At 41.3% G+C, this 22,866-nt stretch overlaps 1 protein-coding gene across 7 annotated transcripts in view; it reads right to left on the bottom strand.

Moving 5' to 3' along the window:
* The window catches only part of LOC132833767 (tumor necrosis factor receptor superfamily member 14-like), a 110,070-nt gene that overhangs the window by 1,573 nt on the left and 85,631 nt on the right, over positions 1-22,866 (bottom strand). For 6 of the 7 annotated variants that reach the window (XM_060852303.1, XM_060852307.1, XM_060852302.1 and 3 more), the window contains 7 exons: positions 22,585-22,687; positions 21,554-21,679; positions 18,900-19,046; positions 10,424-10,517; positions 4,376-4,551; positions 3,642-3,667; positions 2,398-2,512 (listed from right to left, as the gene is read on the bottom strand). In XM_060852303.1, the coding sequence (XP_060708286.1) occupies positions 2,398-2,512; positions 3,642-3,667; positions 4,376-4,551; positions 10,424-10,517; positions 18,900-19,046; positions 21,554-21,679; positions 22,585-22,687 (787 nt within the window). The remainder of the gene's footprint in view (positions 1-2,397; positions 2,513-3,641; positions 3,668-4,375; positions 4,552-10,423; positions 10,518-18,899; positions 19,047-21,553; positions 21,680-22,584; positions 22,688-22,866) is intronic. The other variant, XM_060852306.1, reaches the window with a different exon arrangement.

The raw sequence follows: 22,866 nt of genomic DNA, 5'->3' as shown, positions 1-22,866 counted from the left end.
TGTTCATTTAGACTGAAGACCATATGTTCAGGAAAGGAAAATAATTAATAATGGACTCCATTTGCTTGTGGCTGCACAGTCTTAAAGCAAAGGGCAGCTCCTTTAAGACAATACAGCGAATAATCATGTGACAAATCCATACCCACACTCGAAATGACAACACTCTAGTCATTCATAAGCAAGTGAAAATTTTAATTAACAAGCTTATTATGATTCAAAACAACTGAATCTGGGTTTCTCATCACTATTGCTGTGGATAAAATATTTCAAAGTTGTTTACTTTCACATGTAAGCATTAGTATTTATCAGAACATGTAAATACAGCTGCCTGGGGAAGGTGCAATATTATACGATCACATTCTGCTGTTTAGTGATGGGTAAGTGTTTTTTGTGGAAAACAATTCTTCACTATAAAAAGACTCAGAGACAGGAAAAAAAACCCCTCTCATTTCTATCTTAAAAGGAAGACCTATTCTTCCTAAACTGTGTTCCCTTGTACTGGTCTCTTCCACATTATCCATCCTATCCCAGTCATCTGGGGTTCTTATACGTTTCAGTCAGACTTTTCTCATTCTTCTTAACTCAAATTGACATAAGGCTCTTCCTTGCCCAAATTTCTTAATATGACAAGCCCTTCATTCTTGGAATGAGTTGCGTGAACCCTCTCTGAACTACTCCAAAGGCATATCCTTTTTCAAATAAGGAGAGCAAACCTGTACCAGATGTGGTCTCAGCAAGGTCCTGTACAGCTGCAGGAAAAGCTATCAACTTTTATATTCCACTTTGCAATAAATGGCAATATTCCATATGCCTTCTCAATAATTTTCTGTACTTGCATACTAACATTTTGTGACTGATGTCTGTGGTCAGCAAAGTTTTGGAAAGAAATCTGAGGGATAGGGTTTATGACTATTTGGCAAAACATAGCGTGATTTAAGGCAGTCAGCATGGCTTTGTGAGGGGCAGGTCATGCCTCAAATCTTACTGAGTTATTTGAGGCGGCGTCAAGACAGGTCGACGATAGTCGAGTAGTGGATGTGGTGTATATGGAATTCAGCAAGGCATTTGATAGGGTTCCCCATGGTAGGCTCATTCATAAAGTCAGGAAGTATGGGATACAGGGAGATCTGACTACCTGGATTCAGAATTGGCTGGCTGATAGAAGGCAGAGTGTGGTTGTAGATGGAAAGTATTCTGCCTGGAGGACAGTGTTGAGTGGGGTCCCGCAGAGTTCTGTCCTTGGGTCTCTTCACTTTGTAGTTTTTATAAATGACTTGGATGAGGAGATTAGGGCTGGGTTAGTAAATTTGCAGATGACACAAAGGTTGGAGGTGTCATCGATAGTATAGAGGGCTACTGCAGGCTGCAATGCGACATAGACAGAATTCAGAGCTGGGCTGACAAATGGCAGATAAGAGTTCAACCTGGATAAATGCGAATGGTGCATTATGGAAGGTCAAACCCGAATGCTGAATATAGGATTAAAGACAGGATTCTTGGCAGTGTGCAAGAGGGATCTGGGTGTGCAAGTACATAGATCCCTCAAAGTTGCCACCCAAGTGAATAGGGTTATTCAGAAAGCGGATGGTGTTTTGGCTTTCATTAACAGGGGTATCGAGTTTAAGATCTGCGAGGTTTTGCTGCAGCTCTACAAGTTCCTGGTGAGACCACACTTGGAATATTGTGTCCAGTTCTGGTTGCCCTACTATCGAAAAGATACAGAGGCTTTGGAGAGGGTGCAAAGGAGGATTACTAGGATGCTGCCTGGACTGGAGGGCTTGCCGTATGAAGAAAGGTTGAATAAGCTCGGACTTTTCTCTCTGGAGAGAAGGAGGAAGAGAGGAGACCTGATCGAGGTGTACAAAATAATGAGAGGAATAGATAGAGTCAATAGCCAGAGACTTTTCCCCAGGGCAGGATTGACTGGCACAAGAAGTCATAGTTTGAAGATATTAGGAGGAAGGTATAAAGGAAACATCAGAGGTAGGTTCTTTACGCAGAGAATTGTGAATGCATGGAATGCGTTGCCAGCTCTGGTGGTGGAAGCAGAGTCATTGGGGATATTTAAGCAACTGCTGGACATGCACATGGATAGCAGTGAGTTGAGGGGTGCGTAGGTTAAGTTACTATATTTTACATTAGGATTAAATCTTGGCACAACATCGTGGGCTTTTCTATTCTCACTGCCAAAGTTGACAAGTTCACATTTATCCACATCAGACTCCATCTGCCAAGTGCTTGTTCACTCTTCTCTATTTATTTTTGTGGCCTGTTTACTTTTACTTTCAACTAATTTTTCCGTCTATCTTGATGTCTTCAGCAAATTTACCTTTTACAAATGTAGTCCATTTATCCAAATATGGATCCAATCTCAAAATCACAGAGAAATGTACTTACTATTGCATTCTTCTTTACCTGAGGATAGAGACAATGTTCTGTCTGGTTGGTCATTGTCTGATGTTGCAGCTTGACTCTTGACAAGACCTACACTTTCTGGTATGGAACGGTGTTCCTAATATGAAAAAAATAAATATTTAAGTGTGTGAATCATATTAAAAGTAACAGTATAGTTGTCTTGAGTTTGACATTGTAATTGTGACACAAAAGCAGGTCATTTATTCTTTGCTCTGTATTATTACTATTGTTAGCTTAGGAGCCACTGAAAATAGCCCTGGAAACTATGAAGCTTCCAGTCTGGGGAGCTACTGTTTGATCACTTCTTATTTCTTCAGTGTACCAATCAACTGGTAATCCCTCTGCTCGCATCCTTCCTCATAAACTGAAGCGCCCATACATGGCCGATGTTCGCCATGGTTCTACACTGTCAATTTTGATTTGACGACTTTTAATGTTTTACCATTCCTTCGTTAGCACAGGTGAGAAGGCTCAACCTGGACAACACAAAAAACTTCAAGTTGCTCTTCAGCATAATAGATAGACTTCTTTAATCACTTTTTATGGCCCTATCATTGTATCTTGGTAGTAGGGCAACACAGATATCTATGTATGCTCCAACTCCCTATAATTCATTTCAGCATAGAATCCTGAAAGTGTGGAAGTGGGCCATTTGGCCCATTGAATCTACTGAACCTCTGACGAGCATCTATCCCTCTACCTTACCCAATTCCAATTGCTAGTTCACCTAACCTGCACATCCTTGGATGCAATGGGCAATTGTATTATTGCCAATCCATCTAACCTGCACATCTTTGGATTGTGGGAGGAAACTGGAGCACTCGGAGGAAACCCACATAGTCACAGGGAGAGTGTGCAAACTTCACAGACAGTCAACCAAGGGTGGAATCAAACCTCAGTCCCTGAAGTTGTGAGGCAGCAGTGCTCTCCACTGAGCCACCATGCTGCCCCGAATATCCTAATCTGTCCACAAACACTAAAACTCTTCACATTTGTTATACAGAGATTTTATATTAATCCAGCCATGCTTAATGTCTGTACTGGTTGATCCTTCGCTGTCTTGCAATGCTACATTAATTTCAGATATCTTTGAGAATCAAGCTGTTGGACAGCTTTGCAGGAAACAGTTCTAAACATGAATTACATTGGAATGTGAGAAATATTTACAGCTTTCAGATAATATGATTTTATCCATATGAGAATAAGTGTTAGAAATATATATTTACCTTGTGATCGGATAATCTGTTGGGATCTGCCAATAAAAGAAGAGGAAGGAAATGACACTATGAATGAGATTAATTCCATGTTTGCTTGATCTTTCCAGTTTTTACTGTTCAGAAAATGGCAGGTATTTTTGTTAGCAAAAGAAACACTGGCCTCAATTTGAACCCACCCTCTGTTGTTCAGTGTAAATGGTGGCAAGGGTGAAAATTAGGCCCAATCAACACCACAGCCAGAGGCAGTGTCACGCCTGGCTGACACCATCTCCTCTTTCAGAGTTTGAAATCAACTAAGGCCCTGACTTCAGGCAGGTGGAGCTCACCAATTCTTTAGATTTGAAGGCCACAACTTTAAACTGCTAACAGACTGAGAGATAATAAACAAGTTAGGGAGACACCTGTAATGCTGCAAAGTTTTAATAAATTACTTCAGTAAGAACTCCTTGTGGGCCAGGAGAAACAGGAATGCTCCCCCAAAGCCTGATTTCCCTCAATCAATATAAAACTCTCCCCTCTCATCTGCATTTGCCCATAATCCCCTCCAGATCCGTGATCCCACGAATTGTTGGATAGTGTTTTATGATTTCCTTGTGGTGACCACCTGCTGTTACACAGGAGTTTGATGGCAGGACAATTGTTGGAAATAAAGGAAATTTATGTGCAATTTGACTGAATGAACACTGATCTGGAGAACTGTACACAAACTGGATTATGTATAGTAAATCAAAGGAATTACACACCTGAGGCACACATTTTCTTTCTCCTGCATATAAAATACGAAAACCCTCCAAAGAGCACAACCAAAATCACGGAAACTAGCGGAAGTATAATAGTGAGCAGATTACTCTCCTCTTCACACTCTGCGTCACTCGTGGAGGTTCCTTGTCTGACCTGCTTCTGTTTGTGCTTTACACATCTGGATAAGATGTAAAAATAAAATCAACAGAAATATCACAATTATTTTTGTATAGACAATTAGAATGATGTTCTGGGGATCTGGGTTTGAGTTCTGTCACAGCAGATGGTGAATTTGAATGTAAAATAAATTGAATTAAAAATCTAATGATGATCATGAATCCACTGTCAATTAGAGTCATAGAGTCATAGAGATGTACAGTATGGAAACAGACTCTTCGGTCCAACCTGTCCAGATATCCCAACCTAATCTAGTCCCACCTGCCAGCACCCGGCCCGTCTCCCTCCAAACCCTTCCTATTCATATCCCCATCCAGAAGCCTTTTAAATGTTGCAATTGTACCAACCTCCACCACATCCTCTGGCAGCTCATTCCAGACAAGTACCATCCTCTGCGTGAAAAAGTTGCCCCCCGAGGTCTCTTTTATATCTTTCCCCTCTCACCCTAAACCTATGCCCTCTAGTTATGGACTCCGACCCCAGGGAAAAGACTTTGCCTATTTATCCTATCCATGCCCCTCATGATTTTGTAAACCTCTATAAGGTCACCCCTCAACCTCCAACGCTCCAGGGAAAACAGCCCCAGCCTGTTCAGCCTCTCCAACCCTGGCAACATTCTTGTAAATCTTTTCTGAACCCTTTCAAGTTTCACAACATATTGCCAAAAGGAAGGAGACCAGAATTGCATGCAATATTCCAACAGTGGCCTAACCAGTGACCTGTACAGCCGCAACATGACCTCCCAACTCCTGTACTTAATACTCTGACCAATAAAAGAAAGCATACCAAACGCCTTCTTCACTATCCTATTTACCTGCGACTCCACTTTCAAGGAGCTATGAACCTCCACTCCAAGATCTCTTTGTTCAGCAATACCCCCTAGGACCTTACCATTAAGTGTAAAAATCCTGCTAAGATTTGCCTCCCCAAAATACTGCACCTCGCATTTATTTGAATTAAACTCCACCTGCCACTTCTCAGCCCAATGGCCCCTCTGGTCAAGATCCTGTTGTAATCTGAGGTAACTTTCTTTGCTGTCCATTATACTCCAAATTCGGTGTCATCTGCAAACTTACTAACTGTACCACTTAAACTCATATCCAAATCATTTATGTAAATGACAAAAAAATAGAGGACCCAGCACCGATCCTTGTGGCACTCCACTGGTCATAGACCTCTAGTCAGAAAAACACCCATCCACCTCCACCCTCAGTTCTGTATCCAAATGGCTAATTTTCCCTGTATTCCCTGAGATCTAACCTTGCTAACCAGTCTCCCATGGGGAATCTTATTGAATGCCTTACTGAAGTCCATATAGATCACACCTACCACTCTGCCCTCATCAATCCTCTTTGTTACTTCTTCAAAAAACTCATCAAGTTTAAGAGACATGATTTCCCACGCACAAAGCCATGTTGACTATCCCTAATCAGTCCTTGCCTTTCCAAATACATTTACATCCTGTCCCTCAGGATTCTCTCCAACAACTTGCCCACCACCGACGTCAGGCTCACTGGTCTATAGTTCCCTGACTTGTCCTTACCACCCTTCTTAAACAGTGGCACCACTTTAGCCAACCTCCAGTCTTCCAAATATCTCAGCAAGAGGCCCAGCAATCACTTCCCTAGCTTCCCACAGAGTTCTAGTTTACAACTGATTAGGTCCTGGGGATTTATCCACCTTTACCCGTTTCAAGACATCTAGCACTTCCTCCTCTGTAATAAGGACATTTTTCAAGGTGTCACCATCTATTTCCACAGTAAATACTGATGCAAAATACTCATTTAGTATCTCCCCCATTTTCTCCGGCTCCACACAAAGGCCACCTTGCTGATCTTTGAGGGGCCCTATTCTCTCCCTAATTACCCTTTTGTCCTTTATTCTCCTTAATTCTATTTGCCAAAGCTATCTCATGTCCCCTTTTTGCCCTCCTGATTTCCCTCTTGAGTAGACTCCTACTGCCTTTATACTCTTCTGAGGATTCACTCGATCTACCCTGTCTATACCTTACATATGCTTCCTTCTTTTTCTTAACCAAACCCTCAATTTCTTTAGTCATCCAGCATTCCCTATACCTACCAGCCTTTAGTTTCACTCGAATAAGAATATACTTTCTCTGGATTCTCGTTATCTCATTCCTGAAGGCTTCCCACTTTTCAGCTGTCCCTTTACCTGTGAACATCTGCTCCCAATCATATTTTGAAAGTTCTTGCCTAATACTGGAAAAATTGGCCTTTCTCCAGTTTAGAACTTCAACTTTTAGATCTGGTCTATCCTTTTCTATTATTATTTTAAATCTAATGGAATTATGGTCACTGGCCCCAAAATGCTCCCCCACTGACACCTCAGTCACCTGCCCTGCCTTATTTCCCAAGAGGAGGTCAAGTTTCGCACCTTCTCTAGTAGGTACATCCACATATTGAATCAGAAAATTTTCTTGTAATCATTTAACAAACTCCTCTCTCCATCTAAACCCTTAACACTATGGCAGTCCCAGTCTATGTTTGGAAAGTTAAAATCCCCTACCATAACCACCCTATTATTCTTACAGATAGCTGAGATTTCATTACAAGTTTGTTTCTCAATTTCCCTCTGACTATTAAGGGGTCTATAATACAATCCCAATAAGGTGATCATCCCTTTCTTATTTCTCAGTTCCACCCAAATAACGTCCTTGGATGTATTTCCAGGAATATCCTCCCTCAGCACAGTTGTAATGCTGCCCCTTATCAAAAACGCCACTTCCCCATCTCTCTTGCCTCCCTTTCTATCCTTCCTGTAGCATTTGTATCCTGGAACATTAAGCTGCCAGTCTTGCCCATCCCTGAGCCATGTTTCTATAATTGCCATGATACCCCAGACCTATGTTCCTAACCATGCCGAGTTCATCTGCCTTCCCAGTTAGGCCCCTTGCATTGATATAAATGCATTGTAATTTATTAGTCCTACCTTGTCCCTACTTGCCCTGATTGTTTGACTCATTTCTGTTCTCAACTGTACCAGTCTCAGATTGATTTCTTTCCTCACTATCTCCCTGGGTTCCACCCACCACCTGACTAATTTAAATCCTCCTGAGCAGCTCTAGCAAATCTCCCTGCCAGTACATTAGTCTCCTTCCAATTTAGGTGCTATCCATCCTTCTTGTACTGATCATTTCTACCCCAAAAGAGAGATTCCAATGATCCAAAAATGTGCATCCTTCTCCCAAACACCAGCTCCTCAGCCATGTATGCATCCGCTCTGTCCTCCTATACTCGTAGCACCGCGAGTATTCCAGATATTACTACTCTCGAGGACCTCCTTTTTAAATTCCTGCCTAACTCTCTGTAATCACCCTTCAGAATCTCAACCTTTTCCCTTCCTATGTCGTTGGTTCCAATGTAGTCAATGACCTTTTGCTGGCCCCTCTCCCCCTTGAGAACATTCTGCACACTCTGAGACATCCTTGATCCTGGTACCAGGGAAGCAACACACCATTATGATTTTTCGCTGCTGCCCACAGAAACATCTGTCTGTACCTCGGACTAGAGAATCCCCTAACACAATTTATCTCTTGGAACCCGTTGTACCCCTCATTGCATTAGAGCCAGTCTCAATACCAGAAATTTGGCTGTTCATGCTACATTCCCCTGAGAATCCATCACCACCTACATTTTCCAAAACAGCATACTTGTTTGAACATACCTGCACCAGGTGCCTATCTCTCTTACCTTTCCTGGAGTTAACCCATCTATGTGACTGTATCTGAGACTTTCCCCCCTTCCTATAACTGCCATCCATCACATATTGTTGGTGTTGCAAATTCCTCATTGCTTCGAACTGTCTCTCCATTCGATCTGATAAGATTCACAACCAACAGCATTTATTGCAGGTGTAATCCGCAGCAATCCTTAAGCTCTCTTTAAACTCCCACATCTGACAAGAAGCACATATCACACTACTAAAGGCCATTTTTTCTCCTTCACAATCTCCAGACCCAGAAAATAACACCGGCTTATTCCTCTACAAAACACTGCCCAAAAGACATATCTCAAAAAACATATAATCAAGAAAGAACCCACTCTACTCACCACTGCAGATTTTCTGTAGGACACTTAAAACTAGGGAAAAACCTATTTGGCTCACTTATGTCCTTTAGGGAAGGAAACTGCCGTCCTTACTCAGTCTGGCCTACAGGTGATTCCAGTCTCACAGCAATGTGGTTGACTCTTAACTGCTGTCTGGGATAATTAGGGATGGGCAATAAATGCTGCCTGGTCAGCGACACCCTCATCCATTGAATAAATAAAAAGAAAAAATAATAGTAGTTTTAATGTCACATCAAGGGATTTAATTGGATTTCTGTAATCAGTTTTAGACACCAAGACTGTTTTGATAAAGAACACACTTGAAAAAAAGTCAATATAGGCACCTTTTCACCAACTGGTTAATTGGATGGGTCAGTGGGCTGAGGAGTGACAGATGGTGAGAGGTCACATTTTGGTAAGCTAAATCAGAGCAGGACTACACCTCAAGGTAGGGTCTTAGGGAGTATTGCTGAACAATAAGACCTTGGAGTGCAGGTTCACGGTTCTTGGAAAGTAGAGTCGTGGATAGATAGGGTAGTGAAGGAGATGTTTCGTTCACTTACCTTTTTGTATCAATGCACTGAGTATAGGCGTTGGGAGGTCATGATGTGGTTGTACAGGACATTGCTTAGGCCAATTTTGGAATAGTGCATTCAATTCTGGTCTCCCTGCTATAGGTAAGATTATGTTAAACTTGGAAGAGTGCAGATAAGATCGATAAGGATGTTCCCATGGTTGAAGAGAGAGGCTGAATAGGCTGGGTCTATTTTCCCTGGAGCATTGGAAGGTCAGGGGGAGACCTTATAGAGATTTATAAAGCCATGAGGGGAATATAGTCAAGGTCTTTTTCCCAGAGTAGGGGAGGGCATAGTTTCAAGTGAGAGGGGCAAGATTTAAAAGGGATCTAAGGGGCAACATTTTCACACAGAAGACACTAGTGTGTAGCAGACTCCTGCAAGTGTCACCAGTTATTTTCTGGAAAGATCAGGAAGTGAAGGAATTCACAGGTGCCTAACCTGGCCGCATGGGAAATGTGTGGTCACCTGTTCCACTTGTAAGGAGGCCTTGTTGCAGGAAGAGACAGGTGTCAGCAATGACCTGCCTAGAAAATCTGAGCCTTCTGAAGTAGTGCTGTTCAGTCATGTTCAGAATGATGATCCTCTGCTGCTGTATCCTCTGTTAGGGATACAGCCTCCTACTGACTAGAGATCTGCATTCATCCTGTTAGTCCTGCTGTATGGCTACAAGCTGGAGAGAGAACAACTGGAGTCCTCATATTGAATATGTTTCTGAGCTGCTGCTGCTGTTATTGCTCATGCTGCTCAACAGAGGCCCAAGGTAGAGCTGTATCAGAACAAGTTCTTTGGGACAGCCCTGAGATTTATGTGAAGAAACACCTGTCCTGGATAAGCGTTTAACAGCTTGTCAGCCTCTCAATTTCAATACCTCGTCAATCACTGTGGGCTCTCCACTTTGTCCTCCCAATAAGTTGCACACAGTGCAGGCATTTAATACCAGAATGGAGGAGAAATCTTCAATCAAATGATTTTTATTGAAATCAAAACACTGGCTGACTAGCTTTTGCACATACTTTCAAACTGGCACTGATTAAATGCAGAAGTTGTTGAGTTCATGTTGAATTAGCAACACTTTGGCATTTTACTCACCTAAGCTGTAAAACTGACACCAGATTCCCCAGCCACCAAACCCCTGTCAGTAAAGATTCTGCAATGTATTGTTGAAAATTATAGCCACCCTATTCCAATATTGCAATTTTAAAAATCTGAATTCTTTGGAGGTACTTACTGAGTCCATTCCACACATGGTTCAGTTGATGAATCATTACTAGAATATGTTCCTTCGGGGCAGGCCTCACACACAGTATCTTTGAACTGTGTGCCTGAAAAATAAACGCATTATTATCAATATCGATCTTTTACGGCAATAATATATTTTACTCCTAAAAATCATCTAAATACTCACAAAGGTTCTAAATCAGTCCTGTATAGTCTTTGCAGAGAAAAAAGACAGAATATTGGAATTTTGCATTATTCCGAGCATTTCTACATTTGCAATCAAAAAGGCATTTTCTACTTATTCAGAAAATGTTCATTTGAGGCACCAAGAGGGTCTGACAACTGAAAAGACCCTTGATATACTTTAGCCTGATGGTCTTTCCCCATCCCTCAACACATAGTCTTGGATCTTGCAATATGCCAGTCTGCAATCCTTGGCCGTGGTCAACTCTTCACACTGGAAAGCAACACGTTTTGGGCAGATCAAGCAGCATATTTTGCCAAATTGATGGTCTTCCAGACATGGTTGGTGTTTGTCTTGGTGTGTCCCAGGGAACAGACTGTTGAACACAGAGTCCTGTGTAATGGAGCTGCTCAGGATGAGCCTTGACAAAAAATGCTGCATCTCTTTCAACACTTTTTTTTTGCAAAGGCACATTCCAGGAGAAGATGTGGGGCAGTCTCCTCACCAGCACAGCCGCTTCAAGGGCAGTCTGTGGTGGCGCACAGAGACCAGGCGTGAATGATGGATCTAACAGACAATGCCCCTTCTCACCACTAGCCAAGCTATGTCCTGATACTTCTTGGAAAGTTCTAGTGAGGAGGCATTCTGCCAAATGACTGAGATTCTGTTCAGGGAACCATTCTTTCCTTTCCTGCTGCATCTCAAGGACATTGTGTGCTGACTGCTTCCTGATGGACTTGTGGTCAAAGGTGTTTCTCTTTACAAATTTTTCCATGAAGGCTAGGTGATATGGAATGGTCCAACTAGTTGTGGAGTGTTCTGCAGCACTGAAGCCAGATCCATCCTTTGTACACCGGGGACAAGTAGAACCTCAGTATGTAGTGACACTTGGTGTTTACATACAAAGGGTTTATGCACAGCTTGATGCAGCCGCACACAAAGGTAGCCATCAGGATGAGGGTGATGCTAAGTACACCTTTCACCTCCAACCTTATTCACAGCTTTGTACATGGTGTCCTTGCAACATGGTCCACCTCAGACTTCCTGATGCAGCGGATGATGGGTTGGGTGACTGCTAAAGCTAGATTCAGGGAACGGGCCAGATATGTGCCATGTGCAGCAAGACCAGTGGTACCTCACACCTGATGACCAGGTTTTATCCACAATGAAGAGGAAATGGTGTTGGCTTAAGCTCAATTTCGACCTCATCTTGGTAGTATGTTCATCTCAAGTTTTTGCACAAACCCTGGCTCCTCCAAATCATAATCCTAGCTATTACAGGTAATCTGTCCTGAAGGTGAAGGCGATAAAGGATCAGTCGGCCCAGTTCCCAAAGAACATGGTTTTATTCTTGTCTCGATTTGCTTTATCTCCAGATGTCAGTTTGAACTGATTGCAGATGCTCATGACTCTGCGCACTGACACTGGATCCGAGCACAAAATAATATGATGCACGTATAGGAAGGCTTGACCTGCAGGCCTCACTGCTTGGAACACTCACCCCTCTCAGGCTCACATACTTCCTGACGTACTTGGCAAAAGACTCTATACAACACACAAACAAGGCAGGAGAGAGGGAGCAGTCTTGCTTGACTCCAGATCTGATCAGGAAGCTCTGATTGAGAGCACATTATTGTTATTAGTACAGAGATGTTAGATCCAAGTTTGGATTCCGTCCCCAAAGCCCATTTTAGACAGCGCGTCCCACATGTAGGTATGCAATATCCTGTCAAAGGCCTTCAACCTGGACCAAGCTGATGGGACAGATGTCCACCCTTCTGTCCTGCACATAGACCTTTCTGCCCAGTACAGCACATGTTTGGTTGGGGTGAATCACTAATACCAGAGCAGACCTGACCTGGTTGGTGATGGCTTTGGACAGGATTTTGTAATCTGCATTTAGCAATGACATTGGTCGCCAAATCCCGATTTCCTCCTTTTTCCCCAGTTCCTTTTGTAGGTGAGGGTGATGAGACCTTTCCTCATGAATTCACAATGCTACTTCCCAGAAGCATACTGTCGTACACCTCCAGCAGATCCTGGCCAATCGAGTCCCACAGAGCCAAATACAACTTGGCCACAAAGCTGTCACTTCCAGGAGCTTGACTCTTCAAAAAGGATTCAAGGGCTTTAGTCAACTCATTGAAGGATAATGGCTGATCCAGCTTCTCCCACATGCTGCCATCTAAGACCTCTGTGGTACAGGACAGAAATGACTGAAAGGCCACACTGACTATTGGCTGTGTGTCATACAGTCTGGAATAAAATTATTTGCTGATCTTCAGGATATCAGACTGAGATGACATTATCCAGCCATCTTCTTCCTTCAGGCTGCTGATCTCAGAGCTCTCTCTGTGCACCTTCTGGAAGAAGAAATGCAAGCACGTCTCATCCTTCTCCATGATGTGGACCCTGGACCAGAAGATTATTTTTGAGGCCTCAAAGGCAAAGAGTGAGGCTCTTCATCTCCTGGAAATCCTCGCTGACACTGACCCCCATCAGGAGTAGACTCTGTACGCTCTTCTGGAATTTGGACAATTTCACCCATCTCTCTCTCTCTCACCTCCGAACACCTTTGAGGTTGAAAAACCTCTTCTGTTCCCTTTGACTGTTTCCCACTAGTCCACTGGAGGGTCAAAGAAGGATTTCACAGTTCTCCAACTTTTGTAATCCTTGTGAGTTCCTCAATGTTTTCTGGGGTCAAAAGTTTCACATTCAGCTTCCATGTTCCCTTAGTGGTCCACTGGTTGTCCTGCAGGTGACAGTCAGCTATCAGGAGCAGTGGTCAGAGTAAAGAAAATCAGCTTGACACTGGTGGATCTGACTGAGAATGTATGGGACACAAACAGGAAATCTATCCTGGAGCAGATAGACCCATCTGACCATAACCAAATGTGCCTGGACCACACGATCTTGCAGGGTTACTGAAGTCATTGTACTGTTTAGCACCTTAAACCGTTTCCATCAGGAATCTGGCCAACGTGTCCAGTTTGTTATCAGCCCTTCCGGATTGTCCAGCCGCATCAATGATGATGTCAGTACCAGATCATTGAAACTGAATTTGTTTTACTAAAGGCTGCTTCATCACAGCCCATGTGGCTGTAATACAAAGCATATGTAGGTCCATTCAACTCGTAGATAGTTTTGCTCAAATTCATTCAGTATTTGGCCCAGCCACCTGAAAGAGCAGCCCATCATCACAGGCTGCTCTGAACAGCAAAATCTGGACTGTAGTTCCTGTTAAAAGTTTTATTCACTCTAATTTATTCTCAATAATTTAATGACTTTTGCACTAAAATCATCCACATTTAAAGAACTGCTAAATGAACTAGATTTTTAGTTGACACTCACAGCAATGATTTAATCTGATTTGATTAGATTTATTGTCACACATACTTAAGTGGAGTGAAAAACCTTGCTTGCAAGCAGTGCAGGCAGATCATAGTAAGCAAGGACATACAGGTCTTAGGGTAAGAAAAAAGACTTGGATAGAGTAAGATTTACAGGTTACACCGCACAGGAAATGCGCTAGGCAAGATCAACGTCAACAAGTTCCTCCCCCATGGCGACAGAACAATCCTGTTTATCTGGAATTTAGCCTGAAGATAGCATCATGAAGGAAGAGTGAGATGAGTGAACTGAAGTGAAACTTAGAAGAGCAGATAGACAGACTGATGCAGCAGTTGCAAGATCTTGAGACATACAAGTGTGGGACAGGAACAGTCAGAACTTCTGTTTGGATTGTTTTTTTCTTTTCTCTCCTGTCATCCCCTTCAAAGTGTAAAATGTGTTGTGCACGAATGGTTTAACATCAGATGGTGAAAAGTGTATTGGCAGCAACATGCATTTCTGTAATACCTTTAGCACGGTAAAACTTCTCTCTGATGGTTCACTGGAGTATAATTGGACCATAAATAGTCACTGAGTTGTAAAATTATTAAGTTACTAATAAAAATGGCAATTGGTCAAATCTCATTTCATTATTCAAAACTATTAGAAACTAATGTCTTTTTTAATAACACTTGATTATATAGATACACTTCTTTATCCGACATTAAAGTGAGAAAACAGAGGTAGAGTACGGTATAAAATGATGCAAAGGCAGAGGGATTCTGGGACATTGTATCCAGTTTAAAGCTACTGAGTTGCAGCAAATAGACAAGAGCTTGAAGACTGTTCATGGAAATCTGGGAGAGAATAGAGTGTAAATACCTCACCCTATAATAAAATCATTGCAATACCAAGGACATACAACTTGGGAGCAGAAGTAGGCCATTCAACCCATCAAGTAAACTCTGACATTCAATAGGACCATGGCTGATCAGATAATCCTCAACTCCACTTCCCTACCTTTCCCCATAACCCTATATTCCGTTACTGATTAAAAATCTGTCTATCTCAAATATGATTTCACATAATGACCCAGCCTCAGCAGTTCTTTGTGGTAAAGAATTTGATCAATTCTCTACCCTCTGCAAGATGGAATCCTCCTCATTTCTGTCTTAGAATTGTGATCCCTTACTTTGAGATTATGCCCTCTAGAATCCCTACAATGCAGAAACAGGCCATTTGGCCTTACGAGGAGTAGGAAAATCGACGTTTTGGACAAAAGCCCTTCATCAGGCTCTATTCCTGATGAAGGGCTTTTGCCTGAAACGTCGAGTTTCCTGCTCCTCGGATGCTGCCTGAACTACTGTGCTTTTCCAACACCACTCTAATCCAGAATCTGGTTTCCAGCATCTGCAGCCCTTGTTTTTTTTTTACCTATTTGGCCTAACAAGTCCACACTGATCCTCTGAAGAGTATCCCACCCAAACCCATTCTCCTACTCTATTACTCTACATTTACCCCTGACTAATACATCTAACCTACACATCCCTGAACACTATGGACAACTGAGCATGGTCAATTCACCTAACCTGCACATCTTTGGATTGTGGGAAGAAACCAGAGCACCTACAGGAAACCTACAGGGAGAATGTGCAAACTCCACAGACAGTTGCTCAAGGCTGGAATTGAACCCAGGTTCCTGATGCTGTGAGGCAGCAGTGCTAACCACTGAGCCACCGTGTTGCCCCAAATTCTGGCCCTAAACTCTCACACAGGGAAAGTAACCTCTCTGTATCTTACCTGATTTATTCCCTAAATATGTACAGTTAATAACTGCTACAGGAACAATTCCTGATTGGTCAAGGAAACTGTCCTTATACACAGGACTGAAGATGATTGGATGAGGAGTAAGTTAATTGGTTAACAGCCAGCATAAAGGATGCTCTGAGTTTGGCCTCTTGGCAGTGGAGTGACAGACTGTCAGGAACCAAACAAGACAACAAAACAAAGGAGTAAAAGGGGCTCAACGACTGAAAGCCATGAGAGAAACCATTCTGGGTAGTCAAAAACAATTGAAACAGATTATATGCCTGTGTCAATCACTACCTGAGTTTATTTCATAGTCTATCTGAGAATTTAATAAACTTGTCCAGATCTTGTCTAAATAAGTTTTGCTGCAAATTGGGTCCAGACATTAAAGGGGTACATCCCCACCATCCCCTTTAAATCTGACACTGTCTGCTGCAGCAGATCGGTGTGGAGTGAACGCTTTTTGAGAGGGGGCTAGAATCTTGAATTCTAAATCCCATGACCATGCATCTCAAGAAGGACGATCCTTTGGGAAGGTGGAGGGCTATAAGGACCTAATCGATCAGAGGGCTGTTATGAAACTTGAAATGGTTCAGAGAAGATTTACAAAGATGTTGCCAGGGTTGGAAGATTTGAGTTATAGGGAGAGGTTGAATAGGATGGGGCTGTTTTCCCTGGAGCATCGAATGTGGGGGGGTGACCTTATAGAGGTTTATAAAATCATGAGGGGAATGGATAAGATAAATAGACAAAGTCTTTTCCTTGGGGGAATCCAGAACGAGAGGGTATAGGTTTAGGTTGAGAGGGTAAAGATACAAAAGAGACCTGAGGGTAGTATGTGCATGGAATGAGCTGCCAGTGGAAGTGGTGGAGGCTGGTACGGTTGCAATATTTAAAAGGCATCTGGATGGGTATATGAATAGGAAGGGTTTGGAGGGATATGGGCTGGGTGCTGGCAGGTGGGACTACATTGGGTTGGGATATCTGGTTGGCATGGACGATTGGACCAAAGGGTTTGTTTCCGTGCTGTCCATCTCTATGATTCTCAGAGAGGTATATCATGTCCGTGAAAACACAAGGGTGCTGTCACAGTCACTCATTGTCTTGTGTTTAATTGTCTCTAATGAGTGATGGATTACATCTTGCACCAAGGAATGGCTGTGTTTTTTTTTCTTTTAAACTGAGGAGACTCTAAACCTCCTGGTTATATTTTTTTTCTCCCCTGTACTACTGCTTAACTGTGGAAGTGCTTATTTCAGGAATGGCTGTGTACATGGTTACAAAAAAAGGTACACTTGCCATGGTCCAATTACCTTGTTTACTTAAATTAGCTTTGCGGGATGTTTGCTTGTAATTGGGCATCCAGGTTGAGAGAAAAGGACTGTATTACTTCCACTTTTATTACTGGATGAAACTGGATCAGGGTAAGTGAAGTTCAGTCTCTGCCACCAATGGTGAGGCACAGGGAGACGGAGTTGAAACATCGTTAAGTGACAGAAGATAGTTGAAGAGCTAAGGTTAAAAACCAAGCAATAATTTATATATATATTATTGTTACTTGTATTTATGAAAATATAGTGAAATGTGTATAAATTGCTAATATCTAGCACCATTTCAATTACATTAATTATAAAAAGAAAATGATTGAGACAAATTTAAGTTTTTGTTCCATCCACAACTTTTTGGTTTTCTGAAGTGGCTATGGGACACAGCTGATCCAGCAAGGGGGAAGTATCAAGGTTTTTAAATTGGATACATTGGTTAACAGGGAACGAATGTAGTTCAGGGAGCAGAGATGATAGGACAATGTCATGGATATGAGTCCAGGAATGCAGGTTTTGGGCAAAATCGAGTTTTATCTAGTAAAAGGCAAGAAGTTAATTTAACAAAGGGAGCCTAAATCAATGCAGCCCAATAATAAGTGAAACATATTCTGCAGATAAATTACCACATCTAAAGAAAGGCTCAAATGGCTAAACGTTTGCCTTTTTATGTGGCTGAGGGTTTGGTGGGGAAACAGAAGCTGGGATGTTTCTGGATGCTAATTCTGACCTGGAATGCTGAGGGGGAAGCCTCTATAATTGGCATTGAGACTAGAAACCTATCTAATTAAGACAAACTGGCAGATTCTCAAACCTGGACTACCTGCTATCAGTCACAATGCTTCAATGAGATGTCCTCTTGGCCACATTTAAAACAAATAGCAAACAGAAATTGGGGTTACCTACAGGATTGAAAATGTGTTGCTGGAAAAGCACAGCAGGTCAGGCAGCATTCAAGGAACAGGAAATTCGACGTTTCAGGCATAAGCCCTTCATCAGGAATCTTGAAGGGCTTATGCCCGAAATGTCGAATTTCCTGCTCCTTGGATGCTGCCTGACCTGCTGCGCTTTTCCAGCAACACATTTTCAGCTCTGATACTCCAGCATCTGCAGACCTCACTTTCTCCTCGAAGATTGTTACCTACAGGATGGCTTGTGACAGTACCCCCGCACAGACAGGATGTGAGAGACAGTAGGTCTGTTGTGCTTGTTCACTGGTCTACTACTAAGTGCTCGCCTCCAGAAAAGTGGTCAGTCTCCATTTCTACCTGACACTGGGATTGACTGGAAGATTCCAGGTGGCTCCATTAGTTACCTTTAACAAGGCTCTTAATGAATCCAATTGCTGAGCACCGGTGCAGCATATGGCCTTCCTGGGTCCTGAAACTGTATCGGCTGTAATGATTGAAGTGAAGAACGAGAAGCTGGAACATTAATTAGCCTCAGTTTTTGGGCCAAATTCGCCTTTACTCCTGGTGTTGGCAGCAAATTCAGTCCAAAGACTGTAATTGATTTATCTGGTTGCCTCAATGGGATAAATCTGATAAGCTGCAGCAGGGTGTCCAAGGGCAGCTTCCCTGCCAGGGAGCAAACACCCCTTTCAGTTTAATTCCAGTGGTTTGTTTCCGTTGTCCTGTGCATAATTAAATTTATTAGACCAGTTAGGATCAAGTAAAGCTTTCGGGTCAAGTATTTGGAAAATGACTCTCGTGCTTGATTGACAGCACTCTGCTGCTATTACAGAGCTGAATTTAGACAAAATTAGTGAACAATCAAGGATGTTATCATTCCAGTTCAAGACATTATTTAGATTTTGAGGCCAAGGAAATCTAACACCATACCTTTTTCTTTCACTCCTTCACCTGGAGGGCATGTTTTGTGCTCGAATGCCATCGGACAGTTTCTCTCTCTGCAGTAATACCCATTTTTGGGCTTACATTCTGTATTCCGTGTATAGATGCACGGGTGTTTAACTTCAAACCCCAACTCTATAACAAAAAATATCAATGAGCTACAAGTAAACAAAAATGAAATACTTCTCATTTTATCTTAAGAAGGAAGCAAGAGATTAAAAAAAGTAAAATAACAGAAGGTTTTCTTTTCACATTCGAACCTGGAGGATGAACTTTAACTTTGGGGCCTCCAACCAATGAAGGTTACCAGCAAACTGTCCAATTCAGTGATTTCGAGATGGCTGTGATTTGGTGGCCACAGACCTGTTGAGATTCGACCAGCAAATTGAGTGTGCATTGTGTGAGTTTGTGGATGGTGGGGGCTGAGAATCAGTGACTCAGGGCAGCAACATCTCTACCCAATTCTTCAATTGACAGTAACAGTTCTATTTGTTCTTTAAGTTTTACTTTCATGTTTCTATGTTTAATTTTCCTTTTTTTTCCCACATAAACTTCTGAGTGGCTGTTTTATGGTTCATATTTTTCAGGTGATATTCCTGATGTTTTTCTCGATTTATCTTTTGAATGGTTTCACTTTCTCTTCCAGTGGAAGAATAAATAGAGAACGGGAAATACCATTTAATTCATCTGTCGAAGTGCTTAACTACTTTCATTTTTTATTGGGATTTCATTCATACAAAAACTACTGAAAATAATTATGAAAATAGTCATGTAGGAACTTAGGAAAAACTAACAAAAATATCATTCAGCCCTTGAGCTTTGAGTTGATAAACGTTACATGTTTCTGCAGATTACTTATTCCTATTTGCTCCATTCTGTTTCGACAGCCTTCCTTTTCTAAAGCCCATTGAATACAGAGGTGAAATTTTCAATTGACCCAGAACCTACAGATTCTTGGATGTAGTTCCATGTGTCCACTGTACGGTACGTGAAAAAGTGCTCCCCGATTTCATCTCAATTAGCTCAGTTCTCATTTTAAGATTTATGCCTCTTGTCCAGGGACCCCTTCACAGTTTCTGTGTAGTGACTATATAAAATCCCTTTTCATATTTTAAAGACCAAGGTCAGTTCAGTCCTTGGATATTCAGCCCAAAGTAATATATACTTTATTTAGGTAACGTATGCAAATCCTTTTAATTTCTGTTATAATTCTGGTGCAGTTATGCTGCACTCTGAACAAGGCCAATGTCCTTGTTAACAATCTGAATCGTTAGCTCTAACTTCCCCTCTCCACAGTCCCTGACCTGATGGATGATTCCAGCTTAAATATGAAGACAGGTGTATTCCCAGTAGCCCAACAATTAAATGCCCGGGTGGACTATATTATGTTGAACTAGCTAGTTTCAGTGTCTAAACATTGTAATAGTCTCAAGGAGAAGGGTCAGCCATGGCTCTCATTTCTCTATTACATTCAGTGACAAAATAAATTAACTTAGCCATCGTGACCAATACCCTCAGCAGATCGCCTCATGTATAAATAACGATCATTTAAGTGAGGAGCAGGAGAGCTACTGGGAGCTGTGTAACTGCTGTCAAGCACAGGTCTGAATCCTTGGGGAAAGGAAGCAACACCAGAAAGTTCTTTCTTTCACAGGAATTGACAAATGACATTTAATATATGACATTTAATCTAATCACTTTTAACTCCAAAACAATTAAATAAAAGCAAAATCGTGCAGATGCTAGAGATTTGAAAGAAACACAAAATGTTGATTAAAAAGTCACACTGGACTTGAAATGTTAATGGTGTTTCTCTTTCCAGAGATGTTGCCAGACTGGCTGGGTTTCTCTAGCATTGTTTGTGTTGGTTGACTCCAAAATAAATTTGAGAGAAAATTCCAGCTCAGATTTGAAGTTGAATTGCATAATTTCACCCTTAATGCAGTGACACAATCATGAATCTGAAGCTCACCAAAAAGGTGCACAAATATTACTTGCTAAATATTATGGGGAGAAAAATCAGTTCATAGCAACACGTTGCGATCTAATATAAGTTCACCGTGAACAGAGAGCACAGTTGGATTGTCCCAGTTGCACTGCCCGCTCGGAAATAATATGTAGAATCCTTTACAGTGCTATGTAAATCAGCTTTCCCCCTTCATTTTAAATAGCAAATGCATTAAACAAAAACTGTGAACAATCATGTTTTGCTAAAACCAAAGAATTTCTAATAATTGTTTAATTACTATTCCTGACAAAGTGTTCCAGTGTGAATCCCAATGTGAACAAACGAAATAGAAGCAGGCATAGGTCATACTACCACTGGAGTTCCTTTGTCAATCATAAGACGTGACATCATCATGAACCCAAATGCACTTTTCTGTCCATTCCCCATACTCTCAATGCCCTCTGTTTAAAGTTAAGAATCTGACAATACCAGGTTATAGTCCAACAAGTTTATTTGGAAGTACTAGCCTTCAGAGCGCTGCTTCTTCACCAGGTAGTTGTTGAGCAGGATCATAAGACACAGCATTTATAGCAAAAAACTATGTTTAAAAATGAATCAGTATATCCGTATCTTCAATAACTGAGCTGCCTCAGTTCACAATAATCTGTTTAAAATGAATAAGTTTGATAGTTACCTGGGTCACAAGGTTTACATTTGAAGCATTTGTCTAACCCATTAGGATGTTCCATAAATTCTCCGGCTGTACACGGCTTGCATGTTGTACCAAATAATTCAGTGCAATGTTTTAGTACAATGGAGCCTGCAATTAAAAAAGTCAGTTGTGAAATTACAAAGCTTACGGTATTGCCAGGAAAATGTTAAGAAACAGGATTTTGCTGCAAAAAGATTTGAACAACTAAGTGAACCGGTTATGAAAAAATATTTATTTTTATGCAGAATAAAATACGATAATAGAACTTCAGAAAGATTAGGCAATCTATAGTATAATTGAGGAGCTTTATGTGTGAGCATGCAAAAAGCTCAGATACTTATCCATGAGTTACCATTCATGCACCAGGAAAAATTAAACTGTTGCACTCAGGAATAAGTGAATTTTTATTGGTGTGGTCAGTATTGATTATTACCAACCACTACGGCACCAAAAAAAAATTCTGAGTGTCAATTTCATTCCTTCTGAAGTTGTTAGTGTTGAAAAGAGACTTTTAAAATAAAAAAACTATCTTTTATCTCTTTAAATTAATCACACCTGTCTTTCTTAATTTTTATTTTGCTCTCTACAGGATTTTGACCCATTTTTTCTCTTCTCCTTTCACAAGGCAAGCAGTAGGATAATTGTAATTTCACTAGGCTAGTAATCCAGAACACCAGACCAATACTCTAGGAACATGGGTTCAAATCCTGCCATGGCAAGTGGTGAGATGTGAATCTTACATAAAACAACATCTGGAATACAGAGCTAGCCAAATATGACCATTTATCAATTGGCATCAAACCTATCTTGTTTACGAATGCCCTTTTTAGAGAAGGTGATCTGCCATCCTTACATGTGATGCCAGTTCCACAGCAATGTAATGTTCATATCCCATGAACAAGTTTTCTTTTTTAAAAAAAATTAAAGTTCCATTTAAATGTTGCAGGGTTGAAGTAAAGCTCTATAATAGACAGTAGTGGTGATGACAATTTAAAATAGGGACTAACACATACCTGGTGAACACATGGAACAGCAGTGACCTTCGTGATCATACTCACTTACACCACAAGAGATCACAAGGTGTGGTCGAAACATCAGTAAGATGATGAACAAAATCTACAATAAAATAAATGAACTTCACTTGCATAGTTGTATTTTACTTTTAAGTTCTATTTTCCCATTCTATAATAAGCAAAAGTTGTATTATAATATAATTATGTTGTAAGTTAATGTATTTCACAAGAACTTAACATAAACAAAATATAACACTGAGCCATGAAAGGAGACAATAGGGG

The sequence above is a fragment of the Hemiscyllium ocellatum genome, chromosome 37 (assembly GCF_020745735.1).
Source record: "Hemiscyllium ocellatum isolate sHemOce1 chromosome 37, sHemOce1.pat.X.cur, whole genome shotgun sequence".
Lineage (NCBI taxonomy): Eukaryota > Metazoa > Chordata > Chondrichthyes > Orectolobiformes > Hemiscylliidae > Hemiscyllium > Hemiscyllium ocellatum.
This window is presented reverse-complemented; position numbering and strand designations above follow the sequence as displayed.